The 14,705-nt window shown below is 41.6% G+C and overlaps 1 protein-coding gene across 5 annotated transcripts in view; it reads right to left on the minus strand.

The window, feature by feature from the left end:
* Positions 1–373: 373 nt before the first annotated feature.
* The window catches only part of fzy (cell division cycle 20 protein fzy), a 157,216-nt gene continuing 142,884 nt past the window's right edge, over positions 374–14,705 (minus strand). For all 5 annotated transcript variants that reach the window (XM_067112916.1, XM_067112918.1, XM_067112917.1 and 2 more), the window contains 3 exons: positions 7,937–8,062; positions 5,813–5,930; positions 374–1,116 (listed from right to left, as the gene is read on the minus strand). In XM_067112916.1, the coding sequence (XP_066969017.1) occupies positions 938–1,116; positions 5,813–5,930; positions 7,937–8,062 (423 nt within the window). In that variant the 3' untranslated portion in view covers positions 374–937. The remainder of the gene's footprint in view (positions 1,117–5,812; positions 5,931–7,936; positions 8,063–14,705) is intronic.

Below are 14,705 nucleotides of genomic sequence, written 5' to 3' on the forward strand. Positions count from 1 at the left end.
TGCCTGATTTTTTTTCAATGAATGCCACCTTCATAACAATGATTTATTCTACTTTGGTTTATAATTGGTCTCTATTCCACCTCATTTTCCTGTTCACTCACATATATATTTCAGTACTGCTATTGATACTTGTGAGAATATATTTCAGCGCTGCTAAGGATACTTGTGGGAATATTTGTGCATTATCATTATAAAAGATGCAGATCTGGCTACTTTAATCTGTTTTTAATATCCTTCAGTGCCTATTGGCAAGGATTCTCCATAGATGGTTTGTATAAAATCAATACTGTACTAATACCTGTCAGAATATTTCATATAGTAATATATTGTCTGAAAATCTCTGAATTACCTACAAAGAAAATATGAAAATTACTTAATAGTTGAAACCTTTATTACAAAAGAGGAAAGATAAAGCCAAGATTTAAAACATCATACAAATAAATTAGTGTATCACAAATGTTTACTTCATATAAATGTGAACCCTTTATGTTTGAATTTTCTTACCTGAATGAAAATACAATGCAGTTTAAAAAGATTCATTTGCAGGGAAACGAATTTAATGGAGAAGATATCCATTTTTTGCTATAGGAGCTACGTTACCCAAGTCAGCTGTATATGTGAATTTCTTTTTACATAATTAGCATACAAAAATATCTAACCTTTCTAAAATAGACTTTAAAACCTGTAAAAAACAATTGTTCGAAACCTGTTAAAAAACACACATCACGTTTGCAACATCGCTAATGCATCAATACACTGCATGATAGCTACCAACATTTTTTTACAGTATGCAAATATATATTTAATTTCACATATTATATGCACTGCTATATCTACTTGTACGTATGAATAGTAAAATCAACTTATTTGATGCTTTGTTTTAAAAACAGGAAACTTAGCAAGCCTCCAACAGAAACAGAACTTCAAAAGCTAATATTTAACGAATAGTACGAGAAAACATGGATATTGGATGACTGCCCCCTGACTCTGCTTTTTTCTTCTCCTTTTTATCAACAGTCCAACACTTCCACATACGAATGGTCTCGTCTGCTGCAGCACTAACCACCATCTGACCATCTGGAGACACGCACAGCTCTAAAACACGACCGGTGTGACCTGTGTAATAAAGTAAGAATTCTAAGGAATTTTTTCTCAGGTATGTTGATGAAAGTGGTTTAACAAGAATAACAAATTAAATTTCTGGTCACTTTTATGGGTTTTCCAAAAGGATTATGTAAAATATATATGAAAATTTGAGTTACAAAATGCTTTGGTTGAGCAGCCAGAACAGGAAAGACAATTAAAAAAATATGAGAATGCCCAATACTTGAGAACTGAAAGAAGATGGCAAAGAATTTCAATTCAGCATTACGAAAGCTGTCAATACTACCGGCCTACTTTGTATCCTACCATAAAGTCAGTCAGTGACTGTTTCCGCATCTTTTTGTATAAATTATTCAGGGAATCTAAATTAATTACAGGCAAAGGCAACTTTCCTGTAACCTTTATTTCAATACAGTGCTGTAATTGCTGGAAATTTTATGAAAGATCACTTATGGAGTGCATGTGGAAAATCTCCATAACCTTGAACCCAAGAGAATGAAGGAATTTTTAAACATAACGTTGTGAACAAAACAGCGAGTTCAAGTTGTCAAGGAAAAGTAAACTTGTCTTTGGACTTGACCAAATCACCTTGAGACAGTCACGAAGTGTCTGATCTGATGCCGAAACATAATGCCATATATGAAAACAATACCAGTTATGAAAGGAAAATTACTGGGAAAGATCTAAAAATCTGAGGATATTAAATCTTGAACTTGACCAAATGATATGGCTGATGCTGAAGTTAAAATGTTTAAGATTTAATTATAATACCATGATTGCATACAAAATGCACCCAGACAGAAAGATGGGCAAACAATTACTAAATAGCCTTAAAAATATCTCTATTTAAAAACACATCACAGCAGAAAAATAGCCAAAAGATATTCATAAAATATCATTATTTTTCATACAAAATCCATCAGTAATATATGCCCACATAAGTCTTAGAATGTATCCCCATCACTATATTCTTTTGTCTAACAGATAGATGATTATTGGTAATACCACAACATATGCACCACCCTGAGCTCAAAATACCCATCAATCATCTTAATCTACTCTCTTCTCAAAGTATGAAACTAAGAAATCATAAAGCAGGAAAGATACCCCCCTGTATGAGTGATGGGTTGGCATAAAGAAACGTCTTTTATAGAACTTTAGTTCTCAACTCCGCTACCCATATATGCCTGAACCACAGTTCAAGTATGAGGGCCAAGCTGTTGAAAGACCCTGGAGAACTTAGACAAGAATCAGTCTTCCTAAGGGTAGAATCAGTCATCTTAGGAAAGCCAACATTACCATATGTTGAAGAAAAAGAAGCTTGTAATTCTGGAAGTCTTGTATCTAGGATGCCATGTATGAATGAATGACAGCCCACTGTTAGGGTAATGGTGAAACTTGACTTCCACAGGTCCTCCAACAAAGGGCTACAGTGAATAGGTAACTGTTCATTCATGTATTATAAATTCCAATTTAACAATTAATTTTGCAAAGTAATCTGGCAACTCCAGGTACCTGTGTTTAAAAGAGCATCTACATCTAAATTACACTGAAAAGCCAAAGTAGTACAGAGGCCTCTAATTGAGTACTAAAACTCTTACCAATGATACTTTGATACTTAACGCTCTGAAGTCATAATGTCTGAGGGAGACCTGCCTGAGCCAGTAAGAGATACTGTCCTTGAGGTTTTCCAGAACTGACCTGTAGGAACAACCTGGAGGAGTCACCTATGGTTCTTCTAGGATGATGATGGACTGCCCTCACCAGACACAGAAAGTTCCCTTAGTTATTAGTAATAATGGATGCAAGAGAACGGATAGTGAAAGTTGCTGAGGAAGTCCTGACTACTTGGAGCCGCCTAATCCACCATGAGGTCAGTGTAAATGACACCTATGACAATACTATCCTTATAATGAATGGTATTAGAATGAGCATTAATATTGCTGACCTGCCACATAGGTGCAAATGCAAGGAGAAATGATCTTCAGAGACTTGATGCAAAGATTTGTATGGAGACCTGATGGAACTTCAATCAAAGGAAAAGGCCAGCTTGGAGGCTTAAGAAATTTCTTGAGGAACCCCCTCATTGAAATGCTGATTAAGCCTACTCAGTTAAACTAAAAAATCCACATCTAGCTTATACAGTTCACCAGTCTAGCTTCTACAGTTCAAAGACTTGCAGAAAAGGTTGATGAGATAAACTGCTTCTTACAATACTGAAGGAAAATAAAATCTGCACTTAAAGGAATAAGGGATTCTAACTGACCAGGTAGAAGTTGATGGCTGAAACTCTGCAAAGTCTGGTGATGGCTATGGCTGCTTCTGCCAAAAATCCCTTGCTAAGTACTGCTGGACAGTGCTGAAGCATGATACTGTGCCACCTACAGGTTCTTGTGGAACATTCAAAACACAACAGTCAGAGAACCAAAAAAGGGGTAGTTAAGGCCATCACATTCATAGATAAACTAAGTTGTTCAGAGTCAACCTGACTGATTTCAAACGGAGAAGGCTTATGATTCCAGGTCATCACAGAAATGCATCAGCATATCTATCTTTCAGGCTGCCTGATCTGGCTGGACAGGACAGTACATTGGTAGCTTTCAAATGAAGCTTGTAAACAAATCTTGTGCCTTCCTGGAGTGAATCATAGAGCTACCTCAACATCATTTGACTTTGCCAACAGAACAATGTTCATGACTAGAAAAGGCAGTACTTCAGGTCTTGTTTTTCCATGATTTCTGAAGTAAAGTACTATCATCAAGTTTTCAGTCATATATTACCTGATCAGGGACTGCCATATTGGCTGGAGATCCTGGCACAGAACTTCTGTATCAGAAATGACAGTTTCCTAATCCAGTACTCCTAAAGACAAACTAGGGTTGCTTTTTTGTCTTTGTCCATACCCAGGTACTCAAATCTTACTGATGATAATCACCCCAACATCTCCCTGTTAAAGTCTAGTCCCAAGCATTGGCAGACTTGAATCATAAAATGACATTGTAGCTCGACTGTTGAAGCTGCCATCACCAACCAATCATTCTAGTACCTCTAAAGCTCATGCTCCCTCTGTGCTAAAGTCTGGGAGAAGACTTGAACGGCTGAAACACAGACCCCTGAAATGAAACCATATACCTTTCCTGACCACAAGAAGCAAAAGGTATGTCTTTGAAGCTAGGTGCACAGATACTCTTCGAGTTTCCAGGATACCAGGGAGCCCCTTGTCCTAATGAAATGTGACCTGAGGCAACTGTTTCCATCCTGAAAAGGGTCTGCTGCATGGACTTGTCCAGCGGACTGCAGTTCATGACTGGTCACCATCAGAAGTCAACATAGATGACTGAAGAACCCAAGCAAATTCTTCCATAACTTCTTGATTTCCTGCTTCTGCAACATCTCCATCTCCCCTCACTATCCAGAGCTTGGAACCCCTATGAATCCTCACTGTAAACATCAAAACCTCTAAGCCTTGTAACAAATGGGAGTGGTGTTCCCAGAAACTAAGTTTGTAGCCACCACTAACAACTTCCATCACACAATGGTCCACTTCTAACAACTGCTACAATCTCAAAATTTTTGGAGACAGGTCCCCAGTGACAAAAGAACAGTTAACAGGGGATATGAATGTTGCTTCTTTGCTGAAGTTACTCTGTTGGGGGTAGTAGGATACCCATGCCTAAGAGGCGTCAGCAATCACTGCTGCCTACTGCATTAACATGACAATTTTCCTGCTGACTCTTTCAGACAGAGTTGACTGCTGTCTAAGAGAAGTTGAAGTAGTTCCCATTTTGAAGATGACTTCCCTGGTTACAGTGAGGTCATTTTGTTAGAATGTTACTTACAAATTCCTTCAGGCATAAGAATGGATCCATCAGGCCCTTCATTTCAAATGGAAACGAGGTTTGAGATATCCCTCAGAGCAGAGTCTGGCCTCTTCACCCATCCCAATGCCGGTCAAAATGTCAAGCACCATCCAAACACGGAAAATGAAGGCATGTCCGTCAAATGACACCACTTACTTTCCGCCAGAACAATCTCCACCAATAACTTGACTTTCAGAAAGCAGTGTACTGGGCTCCAAAATAACCCATTCCTATCAGGATGGAGTAAATACAAAAAACAAATGAAGGATGAGGCACCTTTGACAAGCAGCCCTGGATATGGCAAACTGCACAGACATAGGGTTGGCGGCGTGAAGAAATCCGTCATGGTCATAGGCCTATCACACCTTTAACTGGTACCTTTGCCCTCCATCCTCAACTTAACATTTGCAATGAAGTTAGACATTATCTTGGCCAGGAGTTGATATAAAAAAATAGCTAACTTGGTATCGTACATTCTAAGACCTTCTTTGGTTTATGCAGCCTCTCAAGACTGGAGATTCTGCATACACAATCGAAACCCCATCCATATGTTAAATCAAAACCAGATGATTCTTGGATCTGTCTAAACTTGTCTTATTTGACTTTAACAGCTATTCAGTACAGCCCTTGATTGATCTGTCCATAAAAGGGTGAATAAACATATGTAAAAAGAGTTCGTATTTCATAAGACAACAATTTGGCCATTGAGCAAAAGAAAATCAGTAAGACATTACAATTTAGTACTGGTCACTATTTTCTTTACTACTTCAGTTTGCAATGTGCTTAATTTTTCTATGACCACAGGAGTACTTTCAAGGTTTTTTTTGTTAAAAGAACTCATTGCATACCTGACAAATCAGCCACTTTCAACATTGATGGGTAAGACCATATGGTGAGCTGGTTATTCGAGAATCCATGACCAGAAATAATTTCTTTATAATGCGGTGACCAAACTAAGGATGAAACCTGTGGAGAAAAATGAAAGACATGTAAAACTCTTCATAGCATATTATATGGCTCTCTAAAAAAGAATCAACACAAAAGAACACCTCAGTCATTCACAATAAAGTGATAAAGATAACACCTTTCAAATAGTTAACAGTAAATATATATGGAACATCTAAAGTAGACAAATATCATATTGTTCACTGTATATATAATGTTTACCTAACAATTACAAACACCTTACTGTTGAGCATTCTTTTCTTCCAATGCCTTAAGATGTTTGGTAAATGTTGTACTGCTGCTTACAAGCTTTCAAGGGATTACAAAATTAAGACTGAAGATAAGGATTTCAGCTGTGAAGTACACAGGAAACAAAGTAAAAGACCAGAATAGTAAAAGTTGTGTTAATCACATCAAACAAGTGTTAAGTATGAACTGATGTAATAATGTGTACTAAAGAAAGAATAATAAAAGTATTAAAGAAAAAAATTAAAATTCAACTTAACCCATTTCCTTTCAAGTTTTTTGCATACACATTGTGTAAAACAATCAGGTTTTTCACTGACATTTTTAGATATTCTCTACAGGATAACAAGCGGTCATAGTTTTATGAAGAATTATCAATATTTTGAAAGTTATCTGACTTTGAAATATGACACATTTACATTTCCAAGTTAACTTGGGAGTCAACTTCTCAACTTTCCTCAGAAGTCTGGAGACAAATTCAGTAATAGACCTCAACTTAACAGAATTCTGTACTCTCAGCTGCAGTATTATGATTATTTTTAGTTATGCTACCATTTTAAATGGCATACATTTCTAAATAAACCTCTTAAAATGACAAATTTTTAGTTATTTTGTATTTTTCCTAACTAACAAATCTACAGTCTTAACGTACGGATAAATCTTCTACCTCCAGCTAGAAACCGGTAAAAAACATATAAAACTGTAGAAGAAAGAGAATATGAACAGAGGTATAGTAAAGGGAATGAAAGGGGTTGCAGCTAGGTTGAAGGGACGCTGCAAAGAACCTTAAGTAATGCCTACAGTGCACTGAACGAGGTGCACTGATTTCCCTCTTATGTGCACTTTCTACTCGACTACTGCCTGGTCCAGGTCTTCATCAATGTCCTTTTCTGATGATTTTCAGGGAACCCCTATTTCTCTTTGTTCTACTAGCACAAATCTATTACTTTCCTGACAAACTGTCCCCCTAGACTTTCCTTCACACAACCAAAATATCTGTCTTTTAGATGTCCATCTGTTTTCCAGCCCCTGGACACCCTTTACAGCAGTTTGTTCAGCTTCTATTGTATATAAATTCTCTACCATACACTAATTCTCTCAGACTCAAATGATTTTAGACAACTGTCATTGGTAGAAAATTTTTGGTAACTTCAACTCAAATCATTTTTATTTTGTTCATTCTTTATATAATCATTCATTTTCAAAAATCAAAATAGCATTTCACTGCAACAAGTCACTTTACAGCGGGTGATCAAGGAAAAGCATTACAAAGCCCAGGAATTTTACCTGACACAGATAAGTTTTGCCCTGACCCACAAACAGCTTTGCCATGACCCACGCATCATTAAGAGTATTTTTTCATGAAAATTCATGCTAAAACTGCTGTATGTTTTACCTTCCCATATATCTTCCTACATTTATTCAATATGCTGTTGTAATGAACACACAAATCTTATTAACTTGGATAGCTCACTTAACTGAATTTATATAGGTTGGATTTATAGGATTTACCCAAAAAGGACAAAAGCTTAGGATTGAAAGCCTAAATGATGACGATGATGAGTATTTAAAATTACGCTGCTGCCTGTTTTGTATAACTGCTCAGTAGAAAGCCTGTATATTAATGAAATTAAAAACCAAACGTTTTCAAGATACAATCACAAGCTTCTCAAAAAATCAACTTTATGCTGTATTTCTGTTATACCAGGGATAAAAAGAACAGACCTTCTACAGTAGTATTAAGAAGAAAAAAGTAAGTTCCCATGTAAAATCAACATTACCTGAGAATTAGTATGAACTTCTTTCAGACAGAGACCAGTTGTGCAATTCCACAGCCTTATGGTACGATCAGCTGTTCCACCACCTGTCGCCAAAATATTATTCTGCCAAGGACACCAACTTACAGCCTGAAATAAAGGGACATTATCAGGGGGGAAAATATTTTATAAAACAATTAAACAGTTGAATAAAACATGCTACACAAAACTAAATGCAACACTGAAAAGGGAAATGTGAATTACACTACATCAAGTAAAATATCTTTATTCAAAAGGTTTTATATTTTTGGTATTAATCAAAAATATGTATACTGATGCTCATATCATCAATGTAAAATAATAAAAATCATTAAAAATCTGAGTTTCTTTCCAACACACTTCTCCCTTCAAAACATTCACCCATATTAGAAACTACCAACTCTGCAAGTGAGGAGTCACTGTCATAACTACCACTCTGTTTTGCTCTAAGACCTATAAAGATTACATTCTCATCAATGCTGATTCAACAGCAAAGCAAAACAGTTGAAAATTTAAGACAGCCCTTCCTCACTCCGCTACAAGCACAATTTCCAGCAGTTGGTCTTTGATGCCTCCAAACGGAAGAAATGTGTTAGGAGTCTTAAGAGACTGATCTGAATTTCACTTTATGAACTTCATGATATTTAAAATGATATTTTTATGATAAAATAAAGTTTTGTACATACTTACCCGGCAGATATATACTTAGCTATAGTCTCCGGCGTTCCCGACAAATTTCAAAACTCGCGGCACACGCACAGGTAGGTCAGGTGATCAACCATACCCGCCGCTGGGTGGCGGGAATAGGAACCATTCCGTTTTCTAATCAGATTTTCTCTTCCACCTGTCTCCTGAGGAGGCTGGGCGGGCCATCAATCGTATATATCTGCCGGGTAAGTATGTACAAAACTTTATTTTATCATAAAAATATCATTTTTGTACATGCAACTTACCCGTCAGATATATACTTAGCTGAATGGCACCCTTGGAGGAGGGCAAGAGACAGAAAATAACTAAAAAACGGGAAACAACATATGTTGTAGGATAAACAAAAAACCATGGTTCTTACCTGATTGGGCAGAAGACTTCATGGATACTGTCTATGAGTCTGCTTGCCTCAGGAGCTTCAGCGAGGATGTGACCTGTGACTGACAGCCCTTCTGGATCGTGCCAATGGGGGATGACCCACTAACATGGCCGAGCCTATAGCGGATCGTGTCAAAGGGGGCTGACCCACTTACATGACCGAGCCTACACCTGAATCGTATCAATGGGGGCTATCCCTCTTACATGACAGAGCTAGGTGTCCATACAAATTACAAGGAACATGACAACCAATCCCGACCACCTGACCAATCCTAACCTTGTTAGTGATAAGAATTGAAAGGGGAAGCATAATTCCATCACCCTCTTCCAACCAACCATAAAAACACACACCACCAAGCCTAAAAACAACTAAATTAACTAAACTAAAAGGATTGGATTCAGCTCCCTGTCCCAGCACCGAATCCAGAGATACGTGCGCTCCTAGAGAGAAGCACTTATCATACGTTACTCTAATATCTCGTAAGTAATGAGATGCGAACGTTGAATTACACCTCCAATAGGTTGCCTCTATAATAGACTGGAGAGACAACGTCTTGTGAAAAGCCAAGGATGTAGCAATGGCTCTCACTTCGTGTGCTTTCACTCTAAGGAGCTTAAAGTGCTCATCTTCACATGAGATATGCGCTTCCTTGATGACGTCCTTAATAAAAAAGGACAGCGCATTCTTTGAGATTGCTCGTGAAGGATTCCTGACAGAGCACCAAAGACTTTCAACCGATCCTCCCAGAGATTTCTTCTTTTCTAAGTAGAATTTAAGGCTCCTGACAGGGCATAGAGTCCTCTCCAACTCATGTCCCGTCACAGAAGAAAGACCTTTTAATTCAAAGGTTCTTGGCCACGGTTTAGAAGGATTCTCATTCTTCGCTAGAAAGAATGGTTTAAAGGAGCATATAGCCGAACCTTCCTTAAAACCAACTTTGCCGTCTAAGGCTTGTATTTCACTTATTCTCTTAGCTGAGGCAAGGGCAAAGAGGAAAAGTGACTTCCTGGTGAGATCCCTGAAGGAAGCTTGATGAGGAGGTTCGAATTTTTTAGACATTAAGAATTTCAAAACTATGTCTAGATTCCAACTGGGAGGTTTCGAAGTCATGAATTTTGACGTTTCAAAAGACCTTATAAGGTCATGAAGGTCTCTGTTTTCCAAGATATTCAGATCTCTGTGTCTGAAAACTGAAGATAACATACTCCTGTATCCCTTAATTGTGGATACAGCGAGGTTGCAATGTTCCCTCAGGAAGATAAAGAAATCAGCAATGTTTGTCACAGAGGTACTGGAAGAGGATATCTTATTGGTCCTGCACCATCTTCTAAAGACCTCCCACTTCGACTGGTAGACGCGAAGGGTTGAGGATCTCCTGGCTCTTGCAATAGCCTTCGCAGCTTTGTGCGAAAAACCCTTCGCTCTGACCAGACCTTCGATAGTCTGAAGGCAGTTAGACTGAGAGCGGGGAGATTCTTGTGGAATCTGTTGAAGTGGGGCTGTTTGAGAAGATCGTTCCTGTGTGGAAGCGATCTTGGAAAATCTACTATCCATTCCAGTACCTCTGTGAACCAATCTTGAGCTGGCCAAAACGGAGCTACCAGTGTCAGTCTCGCGCCTTCCGATGATGCAAACTTTCTTACCACTTCTCCCAGGATCTTGAATGGGGGAAAGGCATACCCGTCTAATCCTGTCCAATCTAGGAGAAGACTGTCTATTGCAACTGCTCTCGGGTCCGATATCGGAGAGCAGTAGTTTTCTAGCCTTGCATTCCAGTGGGTTGCAAAAAGGTCGATATTCGGCCTTCCCCACAGGTTCCACAGTCTTTCGCAGACTTCTGAATGGAGAGTCCACTCTGTGGGAAGGACCTGATCCTTCCTGCTGAGAAGGTCGGCCCTCACATTCCTCTCTCCCTGTACAAATCTGGTGAGGAGTCTGATCCTCCTCTCCTGAGCCCATAACAGCAACGTTTTTGCCGTTTCGTAAAGGGAGAAGGAGTGTGTTCCTCCCTGTTTCCTTATATAAGCCAGGGCAGTAGTGTTGTCTGAGTTCACTTGGACTACTTGTCCTGCGACAAGGAACTCGAACTTGATGAGAGCCAAATGAACTGCTGATAGCTCTTTCTTGTTGATGTGCCAGTTCACCTGGTCTCCTCCCAGGTGCCTGACACTTCTCTCGACCCTAGTGTTGCCCCCATCCCGACTCCGAGGCGTCTGAGAACAACACTAGGGGTAGGGCTCGGCAACTGAAGAGACAGTCCTTGGCATAATTTTCGAGGGTCTAACCACCAGTTGAGATCCTCTTTTATCTTGTCCGAAATTTGGAACAAAGTTGCTAAGTCCTGAGACTTCTGGTCCCAACTCTCCTTTAGGAAAAACTGAAGAGGTCTCAGATGAAGTTTTCCCAAGGAGACGAACTGTTCCAGCGAGGAAATGGTCCCCAGCAGACTCATCCACTCCCTCGCTGAACAATGTTTTCTCCTTAGAAAAACTGTCACCTTTTCTATGCAGCGATCTATTCTCTCTTGGGATGGAAAGGCTAGAAAATCCGAGAATCCATCAGAATCCCCAGGTAAACAATGCTCTGCTCTTGGAACAACCTGGGATTTCTGTAGGTTTACTAATAGTCCAAGGGACTGTGTCATATTTAGGTGATCGACAAGTACTCCAGACAACTGTCCTTTGATTGAGCTCGAATCAGCCAATCGTCGAGATACATTGATATCCTCACTCCCTCTAAGTGAAGCCAGCGTGCCACATTCCTTAAGATGCCCGTGAACACTTGTGGGGCCGTCGAAAGACCGAAGCACAGGGACCTGAATTGAAAAACTTTTCCCAATCACGAACCTCAGGAACTTTCTTGACGAGGATGAATGGGAATGTGGAAGTAAGCGTCCTGCAGGTCCAGGGAGACCATCCAATCCCCTGGACGAAGAGCTGCAAGAACCGAAGAGGTAGTCTCCATCTTGAATTTCGTCTTGATTACGAAGAAATTCAGGGCGCTTACATCCAGAACCGGTCTCCAACCCCCCGAGGATTTCGGAACCAGAAAAAGACGGTTGTAAAACCCGGGGGAATGGAGGTCTTGAACCGGTTCTATTGCTTCCTTTTCTAACATTTGTTCCACTGCTAGAAAAAGAGCCTGGTTCTTGATGGGATCCCTGTAGCTGGCGGATAACTCCCTGGGAGTTGATGTTAAAGGAGGACTTTCCCTGAAGGGGATAAGGTAGCCTCTTCTTAAAATGGAGAGGGACCAGTCGTCCGCCCCTCTCTGTGCCCAGACCTCGGCGAATTGTAGCAGTCTGGCACCCACTGTCGTCTGGAGTACTCGTTCTTCATTTGGTCCTTCTGATAGGACGAGAGGAAGACCTTCCTCTTCTCTCTGGTCTTTTGCTCCTGAAGGAGGATCTGGACGAAGGACCACCTCGAAAGGGCTCCTGAAAGGGAGCCTTCTCCTTCTTGGCGAAAGGGACGGCAGGTCTGACCCTCTTCGATGACTGGGCCAAAAGGTCCTGTGTCGCCTTTTCAGATAACGAGCGAGAAATCTCCTTCACCAAATTTTGAGGAAAAAGGTGAGGAGAAAAAGGAGCAAACAGAAGAGAGGATCTCTGAAGAGGAGACACAGACTTCGTGAGGAAAGAGCTGAATACTGACCTCTTCTTCAGAATAGCAGCTCCGAATAAGGCAGCGACTTCCGCGGAACCGTCCCTCACTGCTTTGTCCAAGCAAGACAAAACACTCACGAAGTCATCCAAACACAGGAATTCGGGATCCCGAGTCCTGTTGGCCAAAGCTCCAAGAGACCAATCCATAAAGTTGAAGACCTCCACAACTCTAAAAAGACCCTTGAGGAGATGATCCATTTCACTCATTCCCCAAGTCGCCTTCGCTGAAGAAAGGGAAAGTCTCCTGGAGGAGTCAACCAGATTAGAGAAATCTGCGTCAGCAGATGTGGGGAGCCCCAACCCCATAGGCTCCTTGGTCTCATACCACATTCCTGATTTTCCCAAAAGTTTCAAAGGAGGGAAAGAGAAACCGTCTTGCTTGCATCCTTCTTAGATTGCATCCACTCCCCGACTCCTTTAAAGGCCTTCCTCATCGAAATCGTAGGGCGCATCTTGACAAACGAAGAGGGTCTAGTTGACTTGGTGCTGTCCCACAAAGATCCCGGAGAAGGAGGGGCAGCATGACAAAGAGAATCTCCAAACTCCTGAATTAGAACCGGCCAACCGTTTGTAATCCGAAACTCCAGCGTCCTTAGGAGAATCCTCTTCTGAAACTTCCTCCAAAGCAGCAGGCGGAGAGGAAGGCTTAAGAGAAGAAGAGCGCCTATCAGGCGAAGCGAGCCTGGAAGGAGAAGCACTCCTGTCCAACGAAGAGCGCCTACCAGGAGAATGGCGCCTGACCCCGGACGGGCGCCTGTCAGGAGAGGGGTCCTGTCCACTGATGAGAGCCTTCCAGGAGAGGCCCTAAAACGCAGGGCGCTTGGTAGAGAGCGGCGTCTGCCGGAAGGAGGAGCTTGGAAGACGACGCGGCGCCTGCCCAAAGGAGAAGTACAGTGAGGCGAGTGCGCCTGGAAGGAGAGGCGCTTCTCTCGATGACGAGCGCCTGGAAGAAGTGCGCCTGCTGGGAGACTGGCGCCTGTTCGCGGCGCGTCTACGAGGCGAAGAAAACTTGCTGGAAGAAGGAAGCTTGGCAGGAGAAGAGCGACGAGTTGAAGACGAGAGCTTCCTGGAACTCTTGACAGGAAGAAAGTCATCCTTCCTACGAGAAGAGGAGTCCTTAGCAAGAGATCCAACAAGCGCCGATAACTGCTCCTGGAGGCCGATCAAAATCTTCTTCGTCGAATCCTTCACCCCTGATGGAGAGGAGGAGGGGGATCTACGAGCTCTCTTCCTGACAATAGGAGAATCCTCCGGGAAGCGCTCAGGGCTCGAGTCCAAACGCTCTACTCTAGGAGCCTTCCAAGATCTCTTCAAAGGGCGCGACTCCTCAGCCGAACTCCAACCACGTCTCGGAGAAGACGCGTCAGACACTTTTTCAGGATGCCTTTTCTATGGCGATCCAAGGCAGCCTGGGACGCAACAACAGGATCTGCCGAAGGGACGCCTGATCGTTGGGGATGCTCTACATCCTCCCTGCGGCTTTCGACATTCCTCCTCCACTGGTCCTGGGAGTTTGGAAGAGGTCTAGGCCTAGGAGCAATGCGGGCCGATCAGACGCCCCCTCCACTACACTGGGGACACTGCACATATCACTGTCACTCTTACCTTCCTTCATCATCGCACGCAGTTGCGATTTCATCTGAAGAAGTTCCGCTTTCATCGCCCATTTCAGAGGACGAATCCACAGGTTCGATGAAGGGAGAAGGGGCTGAAACCAAAGGATTAGGAGAGTCTACTGGGTTAATTTCTAACTCGTGCTCAGCAGAGCGAGACCTACTCGAGCTTCTGGAGGAAGCCTTCCTAACTCTATCCTTTTCAAGCTTCTTCAGATAAGAAGACAAAACCTTCCATTCCTGATCAGACAATTTCTCACACTCCTTGCACCTATTGTCCGAAGAACAATCATTCCCCCTACACCTCATACATACAGTGTGAGGGTCTACCGAAGCTTTCGGCAACCTCACCTTGCCTAGCACACACACGGAACACAGGCGAAACATTAA

The sequence above is a fragment of the Macrobrachium rosenbergii genome, chromosome 12 (genome assembly GCF_040412425.1).
Source record: "Macrobrachium rosenbergii isolate ZJJX-2024 chromosome 12, ASM4041242v1, whole genome shotgun sequence".
In the NCBI taxonomy this organism is placed as follows: Eukaryota; Metazoa; Arthropoda; class Malacostraca; order Decapoda; family Palaemonidae; genus Macrobrachium; species Macrobrachium rosenbergii.